Genomic DNA, 23656 nt, shown 5'->3' with positions numbered 1-23656 from the left:
AAGGTTTCTAAAGTAGCGAAGCACAAAAGACCTGTTTATCTATCAAAATGATGGGAAGCATTTTTAATTATCAGTATTTTTTAATCATTTGTTACATTTTGAGTAACCACAACCAGATGTAATCGAATAAAATGAAACAATGATACAGTTAAAGCCAGGTGAAACAAGGGCCAGTGAAAGTACAGTTATGACTGTCAAAAATTCCCTCACGTCAATTCAAAACGACAGCCAGTGATTGAAAAGTAATGATGACTAATTACAGTCCCACGTGAGAGATCTGCCGGCTCCCCGGCAGCGTAACGTCATAAGATTTAAATAGTCCTTATTCCCATGGCTGAGGTTCACATTCTCCACGGCTGTGCTCATGTGCTGATGGATTCAATTAGCTGGGCTCTATATGCGCCTGTGGACGATTTAGTGACCGTTTGTTTGCCCAAAGGGCCTAGAGTTGCCTGGTTTTGTACATCCGGTTTTATTTTACTTGATTAGGTCGTGTCACTGGCTTTTTCGGAGTTGTTACATTTTTGCATAGAAGTAGTTTCTTAGAAATGACTTCATTTTGCTCTTTTTCTTGATCTGTGGACATAGAACAATGCTGGGCGGCCTACTAAAATCCTAAGCTAGTGGTTTACAGTGTGTTGCAACCCAAAAATGTCCGCAGAGAGATTGAAAAAAAAAAAACAATGCAAAATTTTGGTAAAATCTAACTAAATAACTGTTGCGAATCCAATCAAACACTTGGTAGTTTGACTAATACTAATTAATGTGCCATGTAATTGATTTTGCATAGTTCTTGGTAATCATTTTTATGTTTTATTTTTGGGTTTGTTGTATAGAGTTGGACATTTGGTTCATTGCAAAATCTGAGTCCAGTTAACAAGTCCTAGATTGGGTTAATTAGTGACTGTTTTAGAATACTGTTGTTCTTTGTCTCTTAAATCGCTTCCTCAAACAGAGGGTAGAGGAGGAAGATTTTGAGATTTGAAGCCCCCTGGGAGACGGAATGCCACGGCCACAGCTGGGCTTCATCTTTGCTGATAGCTTTGGGTGCCGTCACTGATGTTACCTCTTATCATATCTCTTCTGAGCACCCCAAACCTCCCAGACAGTTCTCAGAGTAAAATCATATTGCTCTGAGGTTTCGTAGTTTGTTCTCAGTTTTGTCTCATTTAAGTATTAACTTTGTCTCGTGTTTGTGTTTTGTTTTTGTTTTTTTTTGTTTTTTTTTTGTTTTTTTTAATTTGGAGAAATACAAATAGACAGAAGTGGGGCAACTGAGTTCACATAATAAAAAAGTTCAAACTCAAATCTAAGTTTTGATTGCAAAACAGTTTTTTGATATTTTTAAGTATATCAAAATATACAATATTGTGGCCCAAAATATATTGCTAATATAGATTTTTTTTTAAAAATATATTATTTACATACATTTTTTTTTTCAAAAATGGCCCAAAATATGTTGCTAATATAGATTTTTAAAATATATTTAAACAATTTCAATGCTTTTTTTCCTGACCTATTGTTTTCTTATATATTTTTGGCCATTTGTAAATATGTATATTACATATACATAAAAAAAGATTACCCAAAGGATATATTTACCATATATTTGTTATTTTTGCTGTATGGCTGTCAGATGTTATTCCTTAATAATATTTTCTTAATAATAAATCTCATAACTCCTTAATGATAAAAACCAAAATATATTGCCAATATAAAATTTATAAAAGATATATTTACTTTTTTTTCTTTTAAAAAAATGGCACAAAATATTTTGTTAATATATATTTACAATTATTTTTGTTTTTTCCAAAAATGGCCCAAAATATATTGCTAATATAGATTTTAAAATGTATTTACAGTGCTTTTTTTCCTGACCTATATACATATAAAAAAAAAAAATACCCAAATGCATTATTAGATTAAAAAATTAGTATTTTCTTGCCCCTTGATTTTGTAACATATTTTGTCATTTGGAAGTTGAATTGAATTTATTTTTCAATTTAAAATTTCTATTTGACATATTTACCATATATTTGAAATATGTTGTCCAGAAAGCATGTAATTTTTGCTGTATGGGTATCAGATTTTATTTCTTAATAATGTTTTCTTAATGATAAAACCCAAAATATGTTACTAGATTTTATAATATAAAACTTTTTTATCTTTTTTTCAGCTTTTTCCCCCTGATTTATTATTTTCTCAAATATTTTTGGCCATTTGTAAGTATATGTATATAACATATACATATAAAAAAGGCATTTTTAGATTGAAAATTAGTTTTCTTGCCCTTTGATGTGCATTTTGTAATATATTTTGGCCTTTGGATGTTTAAATTAAATTTTTTTTTTCAATTTTAAATTTCTATTTGATATATTTACTATATATTTGAAATATATGTTGGCCAGAAATCATGTATTTTTTGCTGAATGGGCATCAGATTGTATGCCTTAAAATGATTTATAAATGATAAATCTAAGTGGATTTGTCTTCTGTTGTAAAAGAAACTTGCTGAATGTTTGATTTTAAGTTTTTCCTATAGTTTCACAATATGGAGGTCAGAGCCATTAACACTCAAGAAGTTCTACATTCATTTTTGTGTAAAAAATACCAAAACAAGGTTCCCGGTCCTAATTTTTACGTTCATACAGGAACTCATTAACATCTAAATTTTTCTTGTAAAACAGCAAACAGGCAACAAGTCTGAGTGGTCCTAACTTTAACATCCTCTGAAATGTTTTTATGTCTCCTTAAATGTTGCCGTCAGTAATTGAAAGGTGGTGAAGGTAGGGATCTCATGGGGAAAGAGTTTCTGGAACAGTAGCGGGGGAAGGAGAGAAGGTCTCTATCCCGCTGTGAGGCCACATTCTTGGCTCTGCATAGGTAAGAGGTGAATCCCATTAGCATTTCTGCTGATAGTAATATCTGCCAAGAACAGCCTCCTGCAGAATCTCTGCAGCTTTGAGAAGTCTGAAGCCTCGTTGTAGACTGATTAGCAGGCAGTGTAAAAACTGTATTATCAAATTATATTGCTTATATAGATTTCAAAATATAAATAAATATAAAATATTTTTTTGTCTGCTAACCATTTTTTCACCACTTTTGCTGTGTGTTTTGGGTCGTTGTCGTGCTGAAATGTCCATTGTCCAGTGTCCAATGTTCCCAATGAATCAGGGTAATTAGGATGCTTTAGAACAACTTGGACTATTTGGAATGGTATAGAACTTTGAATTTTTCCATCGACTGTGACAGTTTGCAAAGAGTATGAATAATTTTGGACATGCCACTTTTTGTTGTAAATGTAACTAAAAGCTGAGAAATATTTTTTTCCACAATGATGTCTCTTGTACATCGTATTATTATCTTTTGGCAGAAGCCTGTGTCATTTCCGGTCAAAAAAAAAAAAAACTTGCTGGTTGAATAAAAGTAACTTTAAGTCAGAATTTGCCAGGGGTATGAATCATTTCGGGCTTGACTGTATATATTTATATTTATATATATATATATATATATATATATATATATACAGTCAATATTTAGCATAGTGTTCGCAAATGTAAATGTATATATACATATATTTACAAATAGTCAAAAAAAGGTCAGTTAAAAAAAATGTAAATACATGTTAAAATCTATATTAGCAATATATATTTGGGCCATTAAAAAAAAAAAAAAAAAAAATATATATATATATATATATATATATATATATATATATATATATATATATATACATATATTATTAATATTTTTATTTTTTAAATAGCCCAAATATATATTGCTAATATAGATTTTAAAATGTATTTACATTTTTTTTTAAATTAAAAAAGATTGAAAATGTTTTTTCTTGCCCCTTGATGTACACTTTGTAATGTATTTTGTCATTTGGAATTTAAAATTGAATTTATATTTACCATATATTTGAAATATTTTGGCCAGAACGCATGTAATTTTTGCTGTATGGTATCAGATTTTATTCCTTAATTATGTGTTCTTCATGATAAAACCAAAAATATATCGTTAATATAGATATTAAAATATATTTACTTTTTTTTTTTTTTTAATGGCCCAAAATATATTGCTAATAAAGATTGTAAAATAGATTTACTTTATGGGCATTTATAGGTGACATAAAATGAAAATCTGACTTTTTCCATGTTTAAGTGCTATAATCTGATCTCCGGTGCATCTAATAACCCAAAAACATCAAAAAGGATAACCTAGTAACTTTTGGTAAGTCTTTTTCTGCAAGCATGTGGAAAAAAAAACAAGTGCTTCAGATTTTCAGATGATCATATCAGTAAGTTTGTTTCACATTTCCAAACTCAGAATTGTGAGAAATAAGAATTATGAGAGAAAAATAGAATAAAAGCTATAATTGTGAGATAAAAAGTCACAATGACCTTTTTTGATGGAAACGGGCTTCCATACATTGCAGATTGCAGATTGTTATTATTGTTTCATAGCAGTGTTTTATTAATATTTTTATGTAGTCAATGTTATATAAAAGTAATAGGGCACTATTTTGACATAACAACTCCCTTCAGCCATGAATTCACAGTATTGTGCCTTTTGTACCTTACAGAACTTAATGGACATTCATATTTTGTGGATCTTTATGTGAAGATCAAGTAGCAGATTCCATGCTGACCTGCTGATTAGTGAAGCTGCTTTTCTATGGCAGCTCCAGAGACGTCACCAGGGTCATGAGGTGTTTCACATAACAAGGACGTTTTGATGTTCAAGGCAATTCATCAAGCATTACTTCTACTCTCAGAGGCCATAACACCATGGAGCGAACAGGAAAATGACTTTTTTTTTTTCTCTTATCAGTATTGTACATTATAATCCTCATTTTATCTTACCAGATCCATTCTCTTTCCACTTTGTTTGCAGGATCAGATAGCAGCATGCCCTCGATGTGTTCCGAATGGGAGCTTTCCAGAAGATAGAGGAATTTGGGTCACATTTTAGAATAACTCCACTCATGTGCTGCTCTAACTAATCTGCAGCTTCAAAATAATCCCCTAATGCTGTAATAACCCTTTATCTAATTATGTATGGCTTTTATTCTCAATATATGTCATGGTTTGAATAAGCACAAATGCTGAAATGCTCAGCGGTCCATCCAGGCAGTGTTAGCAAGGACAGTTTTCCCAGTCTGTTTGTGAATCACTGGAAGGTCATGACCTACATGGCAATGGAGGGAATCAGATTCATGGTAAAGGATTTTGTTTAATATTAATATTTAATGCAACCTGACTAATACAGCTTTATTGTAATTTGCATGTTAATAAATGTACCTCAAGTGCACCCCCCTTCCCTTTACATGATAATTTATTAAATATTTTGGCTAATTTGATGCTATTAGTTGCTGATATGAGTGTTGTACTCCATTGAACACATTTAAGATGTTTAAATTAGTGTAATTTCTATCTTACCAGCATGCCATGCATCTGCCATTAATTAGGCAAAAAGATCCTGCAAGATAAGAATGCTATTGGGCTGGTTGGGATGTGTTAATTTTATTTATATACTGTAGCATTATTAGTAATAAAATATATTTAGTTTACATATATAATGTGTGTGTATGTATATCTAGATTTTACTTTTTAGTACTTAAACTTAATTAGAATTGACAAATTACATTTTTAATATGTATAATAGTATTTAAATACCATTTTAATTTTCTTGTTGCGATAGAAGGAAATAAATTTTTAAAACACACACCCTGCAGCCTTTCACCTGAAATCAATGTAGGAATGTTTTGTCTGGTGTTTATGAGCTGTGATGTGGAGGGGAGCATGAAAAGTGAAGTTGTGAAATGCATTTGGCTAAATGTGGAACCATATATACTATACATGTATGTGCATGTGTTTTCCATGCTTTGCACGTGGTGTCTTGCGCAAACCTCAGCAATATGCGTTGCAATGACCATGCAAAATATCCGTGAAGAGTTAGTCATCCCTTATATGACCTTTGCTCCTTTTCTGCTCTTTGCATTTGCACGTTAGTGAATTTAACAACTGTTGCACCTCTGAAAATTCAGTTCATTCCTTTTCTCACTCTTTTTTTTTTCAGGACCTCCCAGAAGTTTCCACAAATCAGCCCCCTTTTTGTCCCCTAACATGCTGTAAGTATTGTTTGTTTATCCAGAAACAGATTTCATAAACTCCTTCAGCAAGGGTGAAAATATTAGGGCCACTCTCTTGGACAGAACAGATGTGTTTTTTTTTTTAAAAGCATTCGACTTTCAGCAAAGTTTAAAGGTGAATTGTCTAATTTATGTGCCTTTATTGTAAATATAAAAAATAATGATTGTTTTCAAACAGGTTTCCCAAACATTCCCACTATTTGTCATTGGTCAAACAAACAGGCAGTGCTGCCATATCAAGCTAGTTAGGATTTGGGGGTCATGCTTTGGTTGTTTCGCATGATTCAGTTAACTCCACAACAGTTCAAAAGTTTGGGGTCAATGATTTTTTTTTTAAATCATGAAAATCTGAATTTTTCTGTGTTTAAGTGCTATAATCGGATCCCCAGTGCATCTGCCAATCCAGAAAATGCAAAGGACAACCCAGTAACTGTTTAGGTAAGCCTGACAGTTACATGTGATAAAATGGAGGGATATTATTATAATATTACCACCCCTTTAATCTCCACATTTCCGCCCACAGTACTGACATTTTGTTTTAGCAAGCACCAACGGTGTACCCGTTCTAACGCCATGACCTTCGCAGACATAACTGACTGTGTTTTTGTAACTGTGTGTTTTTAACAAACTTGTGTGTATTTGACAGTTTAAGTGCAATAAGACATGAAAGAGAACTTACTTTAGTACTCACATGCCCTGTGACAGCCGGTTTCTGTGCACATACCTCAGACCAAAAATCAGAAGATTAAACTAATATGGTTTAAATGCATCATTTCAGCATGATAGACATGATAATCAAAACCAAACAGATTTTTTTTTATCTGAGGTACAAGCTGTAAAGGCACAGCCCTATTCTGGAAAGGGGATGTGGAGCAAACATCCAAAATACGCGCACAGAAGGCAGCTGTTGCGTAACATGTGAGTACTAAGTTCTCTTTCATGTCGTATTGCGCTTAAACTGTCAAATACACAAGTTTATGTTAAAAACATGTTACAAAAACGGTTATGACTGTATATATATATTTTTAAAGAGATGCACAAAAACAAGCTAGTTGTGATTTGGGGCTTATATTTTTGATTGTTTCGCATGATCCAGTTAACGCCACAACAGTTAAAAAAAATTTGGGCTCAATATATTTTTTTATTTTTAAAGGTGATATACCATGAAAATCTGACTTTTTCTGTGTCTATGTGCTATAATTGGGTCCTCTGTGAATCTACCAACCAGGAAACATGAAAAAGGACAACCCAGTAACTGTTTTGGTAAGCCTTTCTCTGCAATCATGTGAAAAAATGAAGGGATCTTATTATAATATTACTGCCCTTTAATCTGCACATTTCCACCCATGGTGCCGGAATTTTGTTTTGGCAAGCAACAACGGTGTACCAGTTCAACACCATGACCTTCACAGTCATAACCGACTGCATTTTTACTACTTATGTGTTTTTTAATATAAACTTGTGTGTATTTGACAATTTAAGCGCCATAAGACATGAAAGAGAACTTAGCTTAGTACTCACATGCCATGTGACAGCAGCTTTTTGTGCACATACTTTAGATGTTAGTGCTCAGAAAACTATAAATCAGAAGTTTAAACTAATATGGTTTGAAAGGCATCATTTCAGCATGATAGACATGATAATCAAAACCAAACAGATGTTTTTTTTTTATCTGATGTACAAGCTGTAAAGGCACAACCCTATTATGGAAAAGGGGGCGGGGAGCAGCAACCATCTGATTTATGGATTTCTGACCGCAAACATCCAAAGTACACTCAAAGAAAGCAGCTGTCACTTTGCATGTGAGTACAAAACTAAGTTCTCTTATGTTTTATTGCGCTTAAATTGTTAAAAACACACACAGTTGGTTATAACTGTGAAGGTTGTTTAAAGAGACATGGACAAAAACAGCGTGTTTCTGCTTAAAGGGTAAAAATATTAGGGCCGCTCTATCAAAACAGATGTGTTTTTTAACTTGGACTCTCGGCAAAGGTAAAGGTGAAGCATGTAATCTCTGTGCATTAACTTTATATGTAAAAAAAGTAATGATTGTTTTCAAACAGGTTTCCCAAACACTCCCATTATTTGCCACTGGTCAAACAAACAGCCAGTGTTGCAATATCAAGTTAGTTGGGATTTGGGGCTCATATTTTTGATTATTTTGCATGATGCAGTTAACGCCACAACAGTTCAAAAGGTTGGGGTCAGTATGATTTATTTTTAAGTTTCATGAAAATCTGATGTTTTTGTGTGTTAGTTTAAGTGTGGTTCCCTGGTGCATCTACCAACCCAGAAAATGCGAAAAAGGACAACCCAGTAACTCTTTTGTTAAGTCTTTCTCTGCAAGCATGTGAAAAAAGGGAGAATATTAACATAATATTACTGCCCCTTTATCTGCATGTTTCCATGCACGGCACCCCATTTTGTTATTACAAGTGACAACGGTGTACCAGTTCTAACACCATGACTTTCACAGACATAACCGACTGTGTTTTTAGAACGTATGTGTGTTTTTAACCTGAACTTGTGTGTATTTGACAGTTTAAGCACAATAAGACATGAAAGAGAACTTGGTTTAGTACTCACATGCAGCCAATTTCTATGCACATGATTTGGATGTGTGCGCTCAGAAAACCATAAATCGGAAGTTTAAACTAATATAAAAAAATCCAAACAGATGTTTTTTTAGCAGACTATCTGAGCTACGAGCTGTAAAGGCAATTCAAAAGGGAGCGGGGAGCCGCAGCTCATTTGCATTTAAAGGTGCAGTGTGTAGATTTTTGCCGCATCTAGCGGTGAGATTGTGAATTGTAACCAACGGCTCCCGTCCACCGCTCACCCCTCCCTTTACAGAAGCTACGGTGGCCCACACGGGATTAAGATGTCGTCGTTTTAGACAGCAAAGAGTAATTAGGTTTCTTTTAAAACGTAAATTAAGGAATTATATTTACTTAATAATTCAATAAAACGATGTTATTGTGAATATTATAGTTACATGTTCATCATTGTGTCAGTGTTTTTCCGCTAGAACAACAGTGATAAAACGCGATCTGTAGAGCAGTTTGTCCGTTTAGGGCTACTGTAGAAACAATACGGCAACTTCCATGTGAGGGGACCCACGGTGTATGTAGATATAAACTGATAATTCTAAGGTAATAAAAACATAATTGTTCATTAAGTAAGGTCTTTATACACCCCTGAAAACATAGTTATGTATACTATATTGCATTTCTGTCTAGAGATCATCTTAAATATTACACATTGCACCTTTAAAGAGGCATGGACGAAAACAGTGTGTTTCTGCTTCCACTCAAAATAGGCATTTTCAAAATTATATAATAAATTATCTGTGGGGTATTTTGAGCTGAAACTCAATAGACACATTCTGGGGACACCAACTTATATTAAAGGTCTCCTTTAAGTAATTGATACTTAACTTTGAAAGGACGCATTAAAATTTATCAAAAGTGACATTGGTTTTTTTTTTTTTCATTATGGGTGTATTTATTATTTCAAATGCTGTTCTTGTGAATGTTGTATTCATTTAAGAAACCTGAAGAAAAAGTCACGATTTCCACAAAAAATATTAAGATGCAAAACTTTTTTTCAGTAGATAATAATGAGAAATGATTCTTTAAGCACCAAGTCAGTATATTACAATGATTTCTGAAGAATCGTGTGATGCTGAAGACCGGAGTAATGATGCTAAAAATGCAGCTTTGCATCACAGGAATAAATTGCATTTTTAAAATGTATTCAAATGCTTAGTTTTCAAACAAAGCAGCCTCTGTAAGCATAAGAGTCTTTTAAAAATATTTAAAAATCTTAACAACCCAAATGTTTGAACAGTAGTGTACATAAATTGAAAAAGCATCTTAAAAATGGCTTAAAAGCACTTTTAATAAGTGAAATACAAAAATCCAGAATAACCAAGTCAGTAATGCAGCTGGCTGGTCATTCATTGCCCCTCATTCTCAAAAACAAAGTGTGTGTGAGAGAGAGAGAGACAAGACTCTCTTTCACACTTATTAAAGCGTCTCTGTGGACTCTTCCCTATGGAGGAAGGAGAGAGCGGCTGTAACTATTGATAGGTACTGAAAGAAATGCACACACAAACTGTGAGTCTCAGAGCAAGAAAGTGACACACAAATGTGCTTAAAGAGTGTCTGAGAGACTTGATGATGTCCCAGAACTCACACTGTGCTCCTTATCCACAGCACATGTGCGCTCGGCATTATCACTCAGAGGGGAATTGTGTCTGAGGCGTCCTGAGACTCACACATTTAATAAGACTGTGTGTGTGTGTGTGTGTGTGTGTGTGTGCGTAACAATCTGCTTTGTCATGGTCATAAGGCTCTCATGAAAGTGAAAAAGGATCATGGAAAAGATGGTTTGATAGACTGATAGATTGTCACGAACAGGCAGTAGATTGAACGACATAACCCATACTGAATGAGCTTTCACAAAGCTTTAAAAAAGCGCTACTTTATTTGTGTACATTGTTTGTGCTGTAAGACATTACCAACTGTCCATAAAACCCATTGCATTCCTCTATAATTGCTTCCATGACCTGTAAATCTGAAGTTTATGTATGAACAAATGTAAGCAGTTTGTGTCAAGTCAACCATATAACTTGGAAAAAAAATCTTGTTGAAAGTGTTTTAATTGCTTACTTACAAAGTGCTGTTAAAATTGACTTTCTCAGTGTTTTCTTAATAGTAATGTCAGTAGTCTTTACTGACCTAAAACCCCAGTAGACAGATTTTAAGACTTGATCAGTTGTGTTATTTTCAAAAAGGTGATATTAAGTAACTTTTTTTTTTTTCTTTAAAGTCAATTAAGTGATTTAATGTTATTTATTTTGGAAACACTTTACAATAAGGTGTCATTTGTTAACATTAATGTATTAACTAACATGAACAAACAAACAAAACATTTAAGCTCTTACACTATTAGTTCATCTTTGTTAATGTTAGTTAATAAAAATACAGTCATTTATTGTTTGATCATGTTAGTTCACAGTGCATTAACTAATGTTAACAAACACAACTTGTGATTTTAATAACGCATTAGTAAATTCTGAAATTACCTAAGATTAATAAATGCTGTAGAAGAATGTTAACTAATGTTAACTAATGAACCTCACTGTGAAGTCCTTTAATACAGTATAATTTAAAATATAAAACATAATTACATTAAATTGTTTTATTTGGTTGATTTTTAAATTGGCATTAGCATTTAAATTAAACATCCAAGTAATCTGGTCAAGTTAGATCTTGTTTTTAATCTGTTTTTATGAAATTTGGAGAAAGCATAACTTCTTTTGAGGTGTTCGTTGTGGTTTGGGGCGTAAAACAGAACATATGACGGTTGTGATTTGAATAATGCATTGGTAAATGCTGAAATTAACTAAGATTAATAAATGCTGTAGAAGAATGTTAACTAATGAACCTTATTGTGAAGTCCTTTAATACAGTATAATTTCCAATATAAAACATAATTATATAAAATTGCTTTATTTGGTTGATTTATAAATTAGCATTAGCGTTTATATTAAACATCCAAGTAATCTGGTCAAGTTAGATCGTGTTTTTAATCAGTTTTTATGAAATTTGCAGAAAGCATACCTTCTTTTGAGGTGTTTGTTGTGGTTTGGGGCGTAAAACAGAACATATGACTGTTGTGATTTTAATAATGCATTAGTAAATGCTGAAATTAACTAAGATTAATAAATGCTGTAGAAGAATGTTAATGAACATTATTGTGAAGTCCTTTAATACAGTAGAATTTCAAATATAAAACAAAATTAAATTGTTTTATTTAGTTGATTTATAAATTGGCATTATATTAAACATCCAAGTAATCTGGTCAAGTTAGATTTTGTTTTTATGAAATTTGGAGAAAGCATAAGTTTTGAGGTGTTTGGTTTGGGGCGTAAAACAGAACATATGACGGTTGTGATTTTAATAATGCATTAGTAAATGAGTAAATGCTGAAATTAACTAAGATTAATAAATGCTGTAGAAGAATGTTAATGAACATTATTGTGAAGTCCTTTAATACAGTAGAATTTCAAATATAAAACAAAATTAAATGGTTTTATTTAGTTGATTTATAAATTGGCATTATATTACACATCCAAGTAATCTGGTCAAGTTAGATTTTGTTTTTATGAAATTTGGAGAAAGCATAAGTTTTGAGGTGTTTGGTTTGGGGCGTAAAACAGAACATATGACGGTTGTGATTTTAATAATGCAGTAAATGCTGAAATTAACTAAGATTAATAAATGCTGTAAAAGAATGTTAACTAATGAACCTTATTGTGAAGTCCTTTAATACAGTATAGTTTCAAATATAATTACATTAAATTGTTTTATTTGGTTGATTTATAAATTACAGTAGCATTAGCGTTCAGACAAGAAATCCAAGCAATGTGGTCAAGTTAGATCGTGTTTCTAATCAGTTCTCATAAAATTAGGAAAAAGCGTTACTACATTTGAGGTGTTCGTTGTGGTTTGGGGCGTAAAACAGAACATATGACTGTTAATACATCGTGTTCTTCATCATTTCCTTAGTTTCCACTCTGGAGACCTTTAAGCGTGTCAGAAGCGTCCGCTGTCCGGCGCGCTCAGCGCGGTCCCGCCCCTGCGGCGCGCCCGAGACAGTACTCACTTCAAAGGCTTCCCTTGACTCATAAGCGATGTGACGTCATGAAACGCGAGGCGCGCTCCAGCAGATGAGATGCCAGAGCGCAACAGGCGAGCGCACATCGTGAGCTCACAACTACAATGACAACTTCCTGATATCTTAACCAAAAGTTTATTCGAACTCTTTGCACTTTTGTTTTAAGGCAGAAGTGACTTTTCTTCGTGTTCTGTGTGGTGCTATGACTGTTGACGAGATGATTTCTTCACTGCTCACCAGAGGTTTGCTGAAGTGGAGATCTGTAGTTGGGATTCTGTGGTACCTGTTGATTCTGTGTGACTGCTATAATCTGGATGTGGAGCATCCTTTAGTTTTCCAAGGACCCAAAGGATCATTATTCGGATACTCGGTTCTTCTTCATCAGCATGCTGAGAACGCATGGTAAGTACATTAAACAGGCATGAGAAGTTTTAATGATGTAAGTCAAGTATGAATGAGCAACTCAGGGGCATTTTCTACATTTCTAGTACATTAGTTTGTATTTCTGACCAGCATTAAATAAAGTATATTCTTAGTGTGAATAACTATGGCTTTCATCTTTGCATTCAACATCAAACTTTCTGCTAGCATGTTTTTTTTTTCTCCAATTGACAGTATATTTTGATGTAATTATCACTGTTTCAAGCTTTAGAGTTATGGGAGTGGTTCTTTACATTCATTGTTTCAGGTTCAGAAATGACTTTATTAGTTTTTAATTCAAAGTCTGGAACATAGTGAAATATTATGCAATGCATCAGATATTGTGGAAGAACTTGCTCATATGAGCATTTCTCACATGAGCATATCTGTAAGAGTTTCTTTTGCCCTGAGCTATGGGTAATTTCAGACCCTGGATTCATGAAACAACATTTTTCTATTATTGTGCATGCCTTTTATTTAGTTATCATTAATCATTCATTCTGAAATCTTGATGTTGGTTTCAAAAGTGGTGAAAGACACTTTATGCATAAACTGCCAAGGCGCAAGTGATGATCAAATTCATTGGTAGTTTCTCAAGATTGTGTTTAACGTCATATTTATTGTTAAGGCTTATAGTTGGAGCGCCTGTGGCTAATTCCAGCTTTTATCCTCAAATCAAAAATCCTGGAGCCATCTACAACTGCAGTGTGGGGAGCTTACAGTGTGAGCAGCTCCCTGTTGGTAGGTCTTCCCTTCCTTATCTTCAAAAAATTCAGCTTTTCTTGTTTGTTTTATCTGCAATCTGACTTAACTAGGTTAATTTTTAAAAAGGTTGCTCTGGTTATTTGGCAATAAGTTTATTTTAGAGTACCAATGCTTAAGAGATCAGTAGTTCATGTGGGGACCAAAAGCTCATTAAAGCTTTGAAATCACATTTAATCCTGGAAAAACAAGTTTTTGGATTTTGTTTTTATTCAGTTTAAGTACAGAATTCTTGTTTAGGTCATGCTGCCATTTAAAAGGGGACAAAGAAAATAACAAAAACAAAGACAAAAAAAATAGCATTTTCACTAATAGTCTTGAATAGTGTACCTATACACTACCAGTCAAAAGTTTTTGATTTTAAATGTTTTTAAAATACATCTCTTATGCTCACCAAGCCTGCATTTATTTGATCCAAAGTACAGCAAAACAGTAAAATCTTGAAATATTTGTAATATTTAAAACGACTGTTTTCTATTTAATATATTTTAAAATGTAATTTATTCCTGTGATTTCAAAGCTGAATTTTTAGCATCATTACTCCAGTCACACGATCCTTCAGAAATCATTCTAATATTCTCATTTGCTGCTCAAAAAAACATTATCATCATTATTATTATTGTTGTTGAAAACAGCTGAGTAGATTTTTTCAAGATTCCTTTGAATAGAAAGTTCAGTAGAACAGCATTTATCTGAAATATAAATCTTTTGTAACATTATAAATGTCTTTATTATCACTTTTGATCAATTTAAAGCATCCTTGCTAAATAAAAGTATTGATTTCTATCATTTCTTTATTCACCCCCAAAAATAAAAATAAAATACTGACTTAAAGCTTTTGAATTATATAATGTATAATGTTACAAAAGCTTTTTTTTTAGATAAATGCTGATCTTTGGATCTTTCAATTCATCAGAGAATCCTGAAAAAAATGTACCGTTTTAAATATTGATGACAATAATAATAAAAAAATGTTTCTTGAACAGCAAATCAGCAAATTAGAGTGATTTCTGAAGGATCATGTGACACTGAAGACTGGAGTAATGATGCTGAAAATGTAGCTTTGATCACAGGAATAAATTACATTTTTAAATATATTTAAATAGAAAGCAGTTCTTTTAAATAGGGAAAATATTTCACAATATTACTGCTTTTGCTGTACTTTAGATCAAATAAATGCAGGCTTAGTGAGCAGAAGATAATAAAAAAAAAAAAACATTTCAAATCTTAGTGTTCAAAAACTTTTGACTGGTAGTGTATAATATAAATCAATGACTTTTCAGACCATTTAAATGTACTTTAATGATCTGTTAGACACTTTGCATAATCTAGCAGGGTTTATGTTATTTATAAAAGTTTCCCACTGTTCCTTCCGTTCGCTGTAGACAAGCTCTGAACAGTCAAGCACTTCTATTTGACCACGTTATACCGTTTAGACTTCACACTTCTGAATGCGCTCTGATTGAACTTGTGTGCTTTCTAGACCCCTGACTGTGAAAACGTCCTGTGAATGCCCCATGCGGGGTCAGCCAGACTGTGGAGGGTTTCCTCCTGTCAGGAAGAGGATGCTTATATTCCCAACCCGAAACAAGGGATGGGGGACAGTCATCTTTGTAGGTCAAGCTACAGGATATATATAGCTTGCAAATAAAATATCTCGGTTTAGTTGAAGGAAATGGCATTAAACAATTTTCACCAAAGGCAATGCTGGGCTGGAGTGCAGACATGTTCGTTTAGTTGTCTGAAAAGGTTTCGTTATTAGTGGCTTCTGCTAAGAGATGTTTCACTATTATTATTGCTCATACTTAGGGTTAGGGGTTTAAACAAGTCATTAGTATCTAACTGTAGCATGTAATTCACTGTGCTATAGATGGGTTTTTGAGAAGTCATGCGCTATTACTTTTCAAATAGCTGAAAACAACTGTAATAGACTTTCATTGAGAGACTGAGCCATATTTAGAGACCTTTAGGGATCTTTTCACTTGGGCCACTATGCAACCACATGCTCAAAACACACAAAATACCTTAGCGACCACATGCAATACCCTGGCAACCATCTACAAGACCACATTATGTAGTTAGAGCAAAAACACTTTCTTCAGAAATGTCAAAATCTAGTTGCTGCTAATAATCTTACAAGTATAGTGTGAAATGGATGTGGTTCATTAATGATGCTCAGAAAACTGCAGTTTTTCACTTGTGCACTTGAAACAAGTTTTTATTTTTACTTCTCATGTTACTCTCAGAGATATTTGTAGATTGGTTTTTGCAGGTTTCACCACATGCTCCTCATCCTGTGCTGTTTAGCGTTGAGTTTGTGATGCACAGGTGTGAATTTGCTTGAGATGAAAAGCATTTGCACTGTCTCTAGCATGCTGCACAGTTTCCCAGAGTAAGCGTTTTGGCTCTTGATTGATTGTATATTAATGTAGGCACATTTGACTGCATGATTTCAGGAGGTGTACGGACCTGTGGAAAACACTGTATGGCAGAAAATGATAACCAGTGGCTGGGTGTGAGTCTGTCCCGGCAGTCCTCAAAAGGCCATGTTTTGGTATGTCTTTTGGTCAAGGCGTACATCAGCATTCACCAAGACTGCATTTGTTTGATCAAAAATACTGTAATGTGTAATTTTATTACAATTTAGAAAATTTTGAAATGTAACTTATTCCTGTGATGTGAAAGCTAAATTTCACATCACAGTATCATACTCCAGTCTTTTATGGTGCACAAGAAACATTTCGTATTATTTTCGGTGTTGAACAGTTGCTTTCCTGCTTAATGTTTTTGTGGAAACCGTGACATGTTACCATTCAAATTTTTGGTGTAAAATGGAAGAAGACATTTAATTGACCAAAATTCTCATTTAAGACAATTATAATGTTACAAAAGATTTCTCTTTTAAATAAATGCTGCTCATTTATTTGAAATGACACTAAAATGTTATGGTTTCCACAATGATATTAACCAGCAAAAACTGTTTTCAATATTGATTATAATAATAATAGAGCACCAATAATAATTGATAATTATTAAGCTCCAAATCAGCATATCAGAATGATTTGGCTGGAAGACTGGAAAATTGACTCCTGCTGAAAATTCAGCTTTGCCATCAAAAGAATAAATTTGATTTTAAAAGACACTACCAGGCAAAAGTTTTTGAATGGGAAGATTTTTAATATATATTTTTTGAAAGACGTCTCTTTTGCTCACCAAGCCTGAATTTATTTAATCTGAAGTACAGCAAAAACAGTAAAATATTTAAATATTTTAACTATTTAAAATAACAGTTTTCTATTTGAATATATTTTAAAATGTAATTTATTCCTGATTTTTTTTTTTGGAAAGAAATTATAGAAATAAATACTTGTATTTAAATTGGTCAAAAGTGATGATAAGGACAGTTATAATGTTACAAAAAGTTCAATTTTGATAAATGCTGTTCTTCTGAACTTTCTATTCATCAGAGAACCTGAAAAAATTCTGCTCAGCTATTTTCAACATCATAATAATAATAAATGTTTTTTGAGCAGCAAATCAGAATTTTAGAATGATTTCTGAAGGATCATGTGACTGAAGTAATGACAAAATTCATCTTTGAAATCACAGGAATAAATTACATTTTAAAATATATTCAAATAGAAAATATATTTTAAATTATTTTAAACAGTAAAATATTTGCTGTACTTTGGATTAAATAAATGCAGGTTTGGTGAGCAGAAGAGATCATAAAATCTTACTTTTCCAATCTTTTGAATAGTAGTGTATAATAAAAAGAAAACAGCTATTAAATTGTAATAATATTTCACAGTATTACTGTTCTATTGTATTTTAACCAAATGAATGCAGCTTTTGGTAAGCACAGAAGAATTCTTTCAAAAACCCAAAATCTTAGCTCATGACTGTTTGTTTACATTCTTTATGGTTTTATTTTGTGAGTAAATGCACTCTATGCTGGTTTAAATTCTAGGCATGTGGACATCGGTGGAAGAATATCTACTACTCTAGTAGAGACAATCAGAACAAGCTGCCACATGGTGTTTGCTTCAGATTCAGCCCAGATTTGAAACACGCCAATCATATTATCCCCTGCTATAAAGGTACAGATTTTTATTACTTCTGTATTGGTTAGCTTGTGGTTCACAGGTTTACTCAGCATAACCAAAAAAACTAATTATTCCTTAGTGTCAAATGAGCAATAGTTTTCTTTTTCTCTTTTTAGATCATCAAAGAAAGTTTGGTGAAGGTTACGGCTCATGTCAAGCTGGAATATCAAACTTTTTCACAGAGGTATAAAGAACGTTTATGGCATTTGATTGGGCTGACATTGAATTCAGTCGATTTGGTAACAATATATTGTGTTTGTAGGAGCTGATGGTCATGGGAGCTCCTGGGACCTCATACTGGACCGGATCCGTTCTTGTCTACAACACCTCAAGCGACATTTCAGCTGCTTATGTGGATGATGACAGCGAAGTTCTCTATGGCAGCTATTTAGGTGAGTTCCCTAGTTATTTGAACTTATTTGCTTTGTTACACATCCTAGTAATCTATCCGCAAAAGACTGTAGGCAACTTTGTGCTCCCTCCTAAGATAAGAACCCAACTCGGATGTGCTTGAATCTGAATACCGTGTTTAGAAAGTAAATGGAATAAAATATTTCAATGGTTTCTCTCACAATTATATTGTTGGATAATTAAACTGTATAGAGCTGCATGATTAATCGTTAAAAGATTGCAGTCTCAATTCTGTCACCCACACGGTCTTATTTCTAAATGACAACGATTCGTCTGTGTCTATTAAACCTTTGATAAAGTCATACTGGATCATTCCAAAACTATGAGAGCAGTTATTGTGTTTAGATATAAAACCACTTCACAAGCAGTCTTTTCAAACATTTATAGTTATAGTATTTTCAACCATTTATAGTTTATCTAGTAATGAAACAAGTGAAGTATTTATGAGTCACTGAATCGTTCATTCAAGAGATTTCTTTCAAAAATGTTGTTTTATTCGGTAATTAAACAAGTATTTATGAGTGAGTCATTGAATTGTTCATTCAAGAGACTTGTTAAAAAATGCTGTTTTATTCAGTAATGAAACAAGTGAAGTATTAATGAGTGAGTCGTTGAATCGTTAATTCGAGAGATTTGTTCCAAAATGCTGATTCATTCAGTATTGAAACAAGTAAAGTGTTTACGATTGAGTCATTGAATCATTTATCAAGAGATCAGAGATTCGTTCAAAGATGCTGATTTATTCAGTAATGAAACAAGTATTTATGAGTGAGTCATTAAATCGTTTATTCAAGAGATTTGTTCAAAAATGCTGATTTATTCAGTAATAAAACGTGAAGTATTTATGAGTGAGTCATTGAATTGTTCTTTCAAAAGATTAGTTCAAAATGCTGATTTATTCAGTCATTAAACAAGTGAAGTATTTATGAGTGATTCATTAAATTGTTCATTCAAGAGAGTCGTTCAAAAATGCTGATTCATTCAGTAATTAAACAAGTGAAGTATTAATAAGTGAGTCATTGAATCGTTAATTTAAGAGATTTGTTCAAAAATGCTGATTCATTCAGTATTGAAACAAGTAAAGTATTTATGAGTGAGTCATTGAATCGTTCATTCAAGAGTTTAAAAATAAATGCTGATTCATTCAGTATTGAAACAAGTTAAGTATTTATGAGTGAGTCATTAAATCATTCATTCAAGAGATTCTATCAAAAACGCTGATTCATTCAGTAATAAAACTTGAAGTATTTGTGAGTGAGTCATTGAATCATTTATTCAAACTAATTTTTTTTAAACACGTCATTCAAATCAATAAAACCTTTTTGAATAGACTGCAGCAATTATTGTTTTGTCACAGCCTCTTGTAAATTATGCTATTTTGCTAAGTTCAAAATCAGGGCAGAATCGTGATCTCTATTTGAAAAAAAAAAAAAAAAAAATCATAATTCCTTATTAATTCATAATCGCGCGGCTCTAAACCTGTAGATAAATTGCGGGCGTCAGTTCAAATGTGGGGTATTAAATTTGCTTTTGAATGCGGATTCGCTTCTTATTTTCACTTTCGAGATTCGCTATCACACTACTCTTGTGTATACTGCGGTGTGACAGTACTAACCACACATTTTACAAGATTAGATGTTTGTCAGTGTTGCTCAGCGTCTGCAAATCATTCACCATTGTCCTATCAGTCATCTCTCAAAGTGCAGAGTTAACTCCATTGTGGCAAGTAAAATTTTATGTAATGTAATGTAACAGGCTACTGCTAACAAGCAGCTAACCATGTCCATTTAGTGACTCCGTGGAACATTTTATTCATTTTCCGTGCCTTTCCGAATAGGGATTTACTTTTCAGGCAATTCCCTATCAGAGCTACTGCATGGTTTGTGGGTTTTTTTTATGGTTATGTCTTTTGGGGATTAGGGCTCATGCAGTGATCTAATTTGGTAAAATGATTCATATTTATGCATGTAAAATATAATCCAGTGATCATCAGCTTCTTAGAAGTGCAGCAGGAAACAGACACTTGCTGTTATAAGGCATAACGTTTTTCTTTTTAAACAGGAAACAGACACTGTTGCATAATGTGTGAGCATCAAACTGTTGCAAAATATGGCTAACATGTCACTTTGTTTTGATCTCTTGGCAACCTACGATATCCATACTTTATAAACAAACGCCTAATTTTAGTCATTGATCTTGTATTATGTACATGTGATTTCTTGGGTTCATCTGCTAGTAATAAGGCAGACTAAGTCAAGTCCAAATTATTTGTAAAGCGCTTTTCACAAAATATATTGTTACAGGCAACTTTATAGAGAATCATAATGTTAATGTTTATAATACTGTGTATAATATCTCAATATCTTCATGCCATACAGTCATGTTTAGTACAGGATTCCTGCTGTCATAGAAAACATGAAGAAAAATGTCATTTCCAAGCCTGAAAAGTCATGTAGGTTTAATAAAATTAAATAATGTCTATAGTGAATATACAATTGTATTTGTATTTCATCAGATAGAAGATAGATGGTTAGTGAAGGTTCTCTATAACAGATCCTTTTCCAATAACTAAAAGCATTGTAACATCTAAATTAACAGTTTTTATTCAAGCCATAAATGTGACCCTGGACCACAAAACCAGTTATAAGGGTCAATTTTTTTTAAATGGAGATTTATAAATCATCTGAAAACGAAATAAATAATCAGTATTTGGTCTAGATACAAATATTTGAAAATCTGGAAACTGAGGGTGCAAAAAAAAAAAAAAAAATCAAAATATTGAAAAAAAAAAAAGCCTTTAAAGTTGTCCAAATGAAGTTCTTAGCAATGCATATTACTAATCAGAAATTGTTTTGATAAATTTATGGTAGGAAATTTACTAAATATCTTCATGGAACATGATCTTTATTTATTATCCTAAAGATTTTTTGGCATAAAAGAAAAATAATAATTTTGATCCATGCAACGTTTTTTTGGCTATTGCTACAAATATACCCGTGCTTCTTGCGGTTGGTTTTGTGGTCCAGGGTTGCAAATGTGATTTATTGTCACTGAAAGAGTAACTTTTAGTAGTTTAGCAGTGTTATTTTAGTATCATTGGCTTATTAATATTTTGAATTAATTTCATTTTCATGTCTCCATTTTAATTTAAATTTTTAATTGGACTTTAAATAATTGCTTTTTATTTTGTTTATACAGTTTTACAGTATTTTGAATGGGCATTTGAAATATTTCACCACAATGTCTGTTTTTTTTCCTCCCATCAGGTTATGCTGTAAGTGCGGGACACTTTCTAGATTCTCAAAGCACTGAGATAGTGGGTGGTGCTCCCCAGCATGAACAGACTGGTAAAGTAAGGGTTAACAACACCGTCACCATCATCTTCATAATAATCTGATCATTATTAGAACAGACCCTATTTTTAAGTAGTTACATGTTGCAGTTGTCCAGTTCGGTTATCAGGCTGGGCTAGGAAAGTCCTTAAACAAATGAAGAAATTTGACACAGCCTGTGGGTTTTTGTAGCATAATAACAATCTTCTAAATGCCCTATACTGAAGATATGAGACCCTCCTGACATCTACCCTGTAGACAGTTGTGAACGGTAAATCAGTTAAACTGAACTCTTCTTCCATCTGTGCGGAAAAGGAAATAGGTTTTTATTTGCAGATGTGCTGAGTTTGCAGTGTTTATGAGTTTTCTGAGTAACAGTCTGGTGTCTAATGATTTTACCAAAGAAATAGAGACTGGGAGCCACTATTCATATTTGTGATGAAACTATACGGAAATGTATTTCATTCACAAGCATATACAATCCATTGTTAGGCTACTGTGTGTTACAGTTCCCATTTACCATATTCCGGTGTTGTCTTTTACTCCAGGCCTACGTATTCAGGATTGAGGGCAACACTTTGAAAATCGTGGCCAAAACCAAGGGCAAGAAGGTAAGAAATTTCAAGAATGTTAAGTGTTATTAAAGTATGTTCCTGCTGAATGAACACAATTGTGATGTTTGCTCCTGTTTACAGCTCGGCTCTTATTATGGAGCTAGTGTATGTGCTGTTGACCTGAACTCAGATGGACTGTCCGATCTGCTGGTTGGGGCTCCTATGTTCAGCTCAGTGAGGGAGGAAGGACGCGTACATGTCTACATAAACCAGGGAGAGGTGAGATAGTGACATGATGTATGACCCTGAACCACTAAACCAGTCATAAGGGTACATTTTTTGAAATTGAGGTTTATATCATTTTATCATCTGATGTATGGTTTGTTAGGATGGGACAATATTTGGACAAGATGCCACTATTTGAAAATCTGCAATCTTGAGGGTGCAAAAAAAACACAATACTGAGAAAATCGCCTTTAAAGTTGTCCAAATGAAGTTTATAGCAATGCATATTACCATTTAAAAATTAAATTATGATATATTTATGGTAGGAAATTTAGAAAATATGTTCATGGAACATGATCTTTACTTATTATTCTAATTATTTTTGGCATAAAAGAAAAAATCGATAGTTTTGACCTATACAATGTATTTTTGGCTATTTCTACAAATATACCCATGCTACTTATGACTGGTTTTGTAGTACAGGGTTTCATATATTATTGTGTTTTGATACATACTTACAAGTTAACCTCACATTGATAGTTCACCCTAAAAATAAAAACAGTTGTTTGTTTGTTTGCTTGTTTTTACGATCACCAAAAGTAGTTTTAAAAATAGTTTTGTGTATACACATACACACATAAATTTATTAGACCTTAGCATGCACAAATAAATAAATGAATATTATTTTATTGTTTTATATATGTAAATTAGCATAAATTAAAAGCATTACATCAAATACTACCCAGATGTAAACTTACTTTTATTTGAAATGTTTTAATAATATTTTTATAAATTTAAAATTGTTGTATTAAATAATAAATACATTTAATATTTTATTAAATCATTTTATATATATACATATACATATATATATATATATATATATATATACACATTTTTAATATATTTGATATTATATGTTATTTAAGAATGTAATTATTTTTCTAAGCATTTGTAGATTGTAGATTAAGATTCACCCATATATTCCTAACTGTACTGTTGGTCATT

At 32.6% G+C, this 23656-nt stretch overlaps 2 protein-coding genes across 2 annotated transcripts in view; both read left to right on the top strand.

The window, feature by feature from the left end:
• The window catches only part of pde1a (phosphodiesterase 1A, calmodulin-dependent), a 101109-nt gene extending 90683 nt beyond the window's left edge, over nucleotides 1-10426 (top strand). Inside the window, exon 5 of the mRNA XM_073845109.1 lies at nucleotides 10372-10426. Coding sequence (XP_073701210.1) covers nucleotides 10372-10426 — 55 coding nt within the window. The remainder of the gene's footprint in view (nucleotides 1-10371) is intronic.
• Nucleotides 10427-13055: 2629 nt separating this feature from the next.
• Nucleotides 13056-23656, top strand: part of itga4 (integrin alpha 4) — a 42193-nt gene continuing 31592 nt past the window's right edge. Inside the window, exons 1-9 of the mRNA XM_073845979.1 lie at nucleotides 13056-13240; nucleotides 13887-13999; nucleotides 16477-16574; nucleotides 17991-18120; nucleotides 18243-18310; nucleotides 18389-18518; nucleotides 21804-21889; nucleotides 22418-22480; nucleotides 22565-22702. Coding sequence (XP_073702080.1) covers nucleotides 13056-13240; nucleotides 13887-13999; nucleotides 16477-16574; nucleotides 17991-18120; nucleotides 18243-18310; nucleotides 18389-18518; nucleotides 21804-21889; nucleotides 22418-22480; nucleotides 22565-22702 — 1011 coding nt within the window. The remainder of the gene's footprint in view (nucleotides 13241-13886; nucleotides 14000-16476; nucleotides 16575-17990; nucleotides 18121-18242; nucleotides 18311-18388; nucleotides 18519-21803; nucleotides 21890-22417; nucleotides 22481-22564; nucleotides 22703-23656) is intronic.

This window comes from Garra rufa, chromosome 8 (genome assembly GCF_049309525.1).
Source record: "Garra rufa chromosome 8, GarRuf1.0, whole genome shotgun sequence".
NCBI lineage: Eukaryota > Metazoa > Chordata > Actinopteri > Cypriniformes > Cyprinidae > Garra > Garra rufa.
The sequence above is the reverse complement of the archived record's forward strand: the minus strand, read 5'-3'. Positions and strand labels throughout refer to the sequence as shown.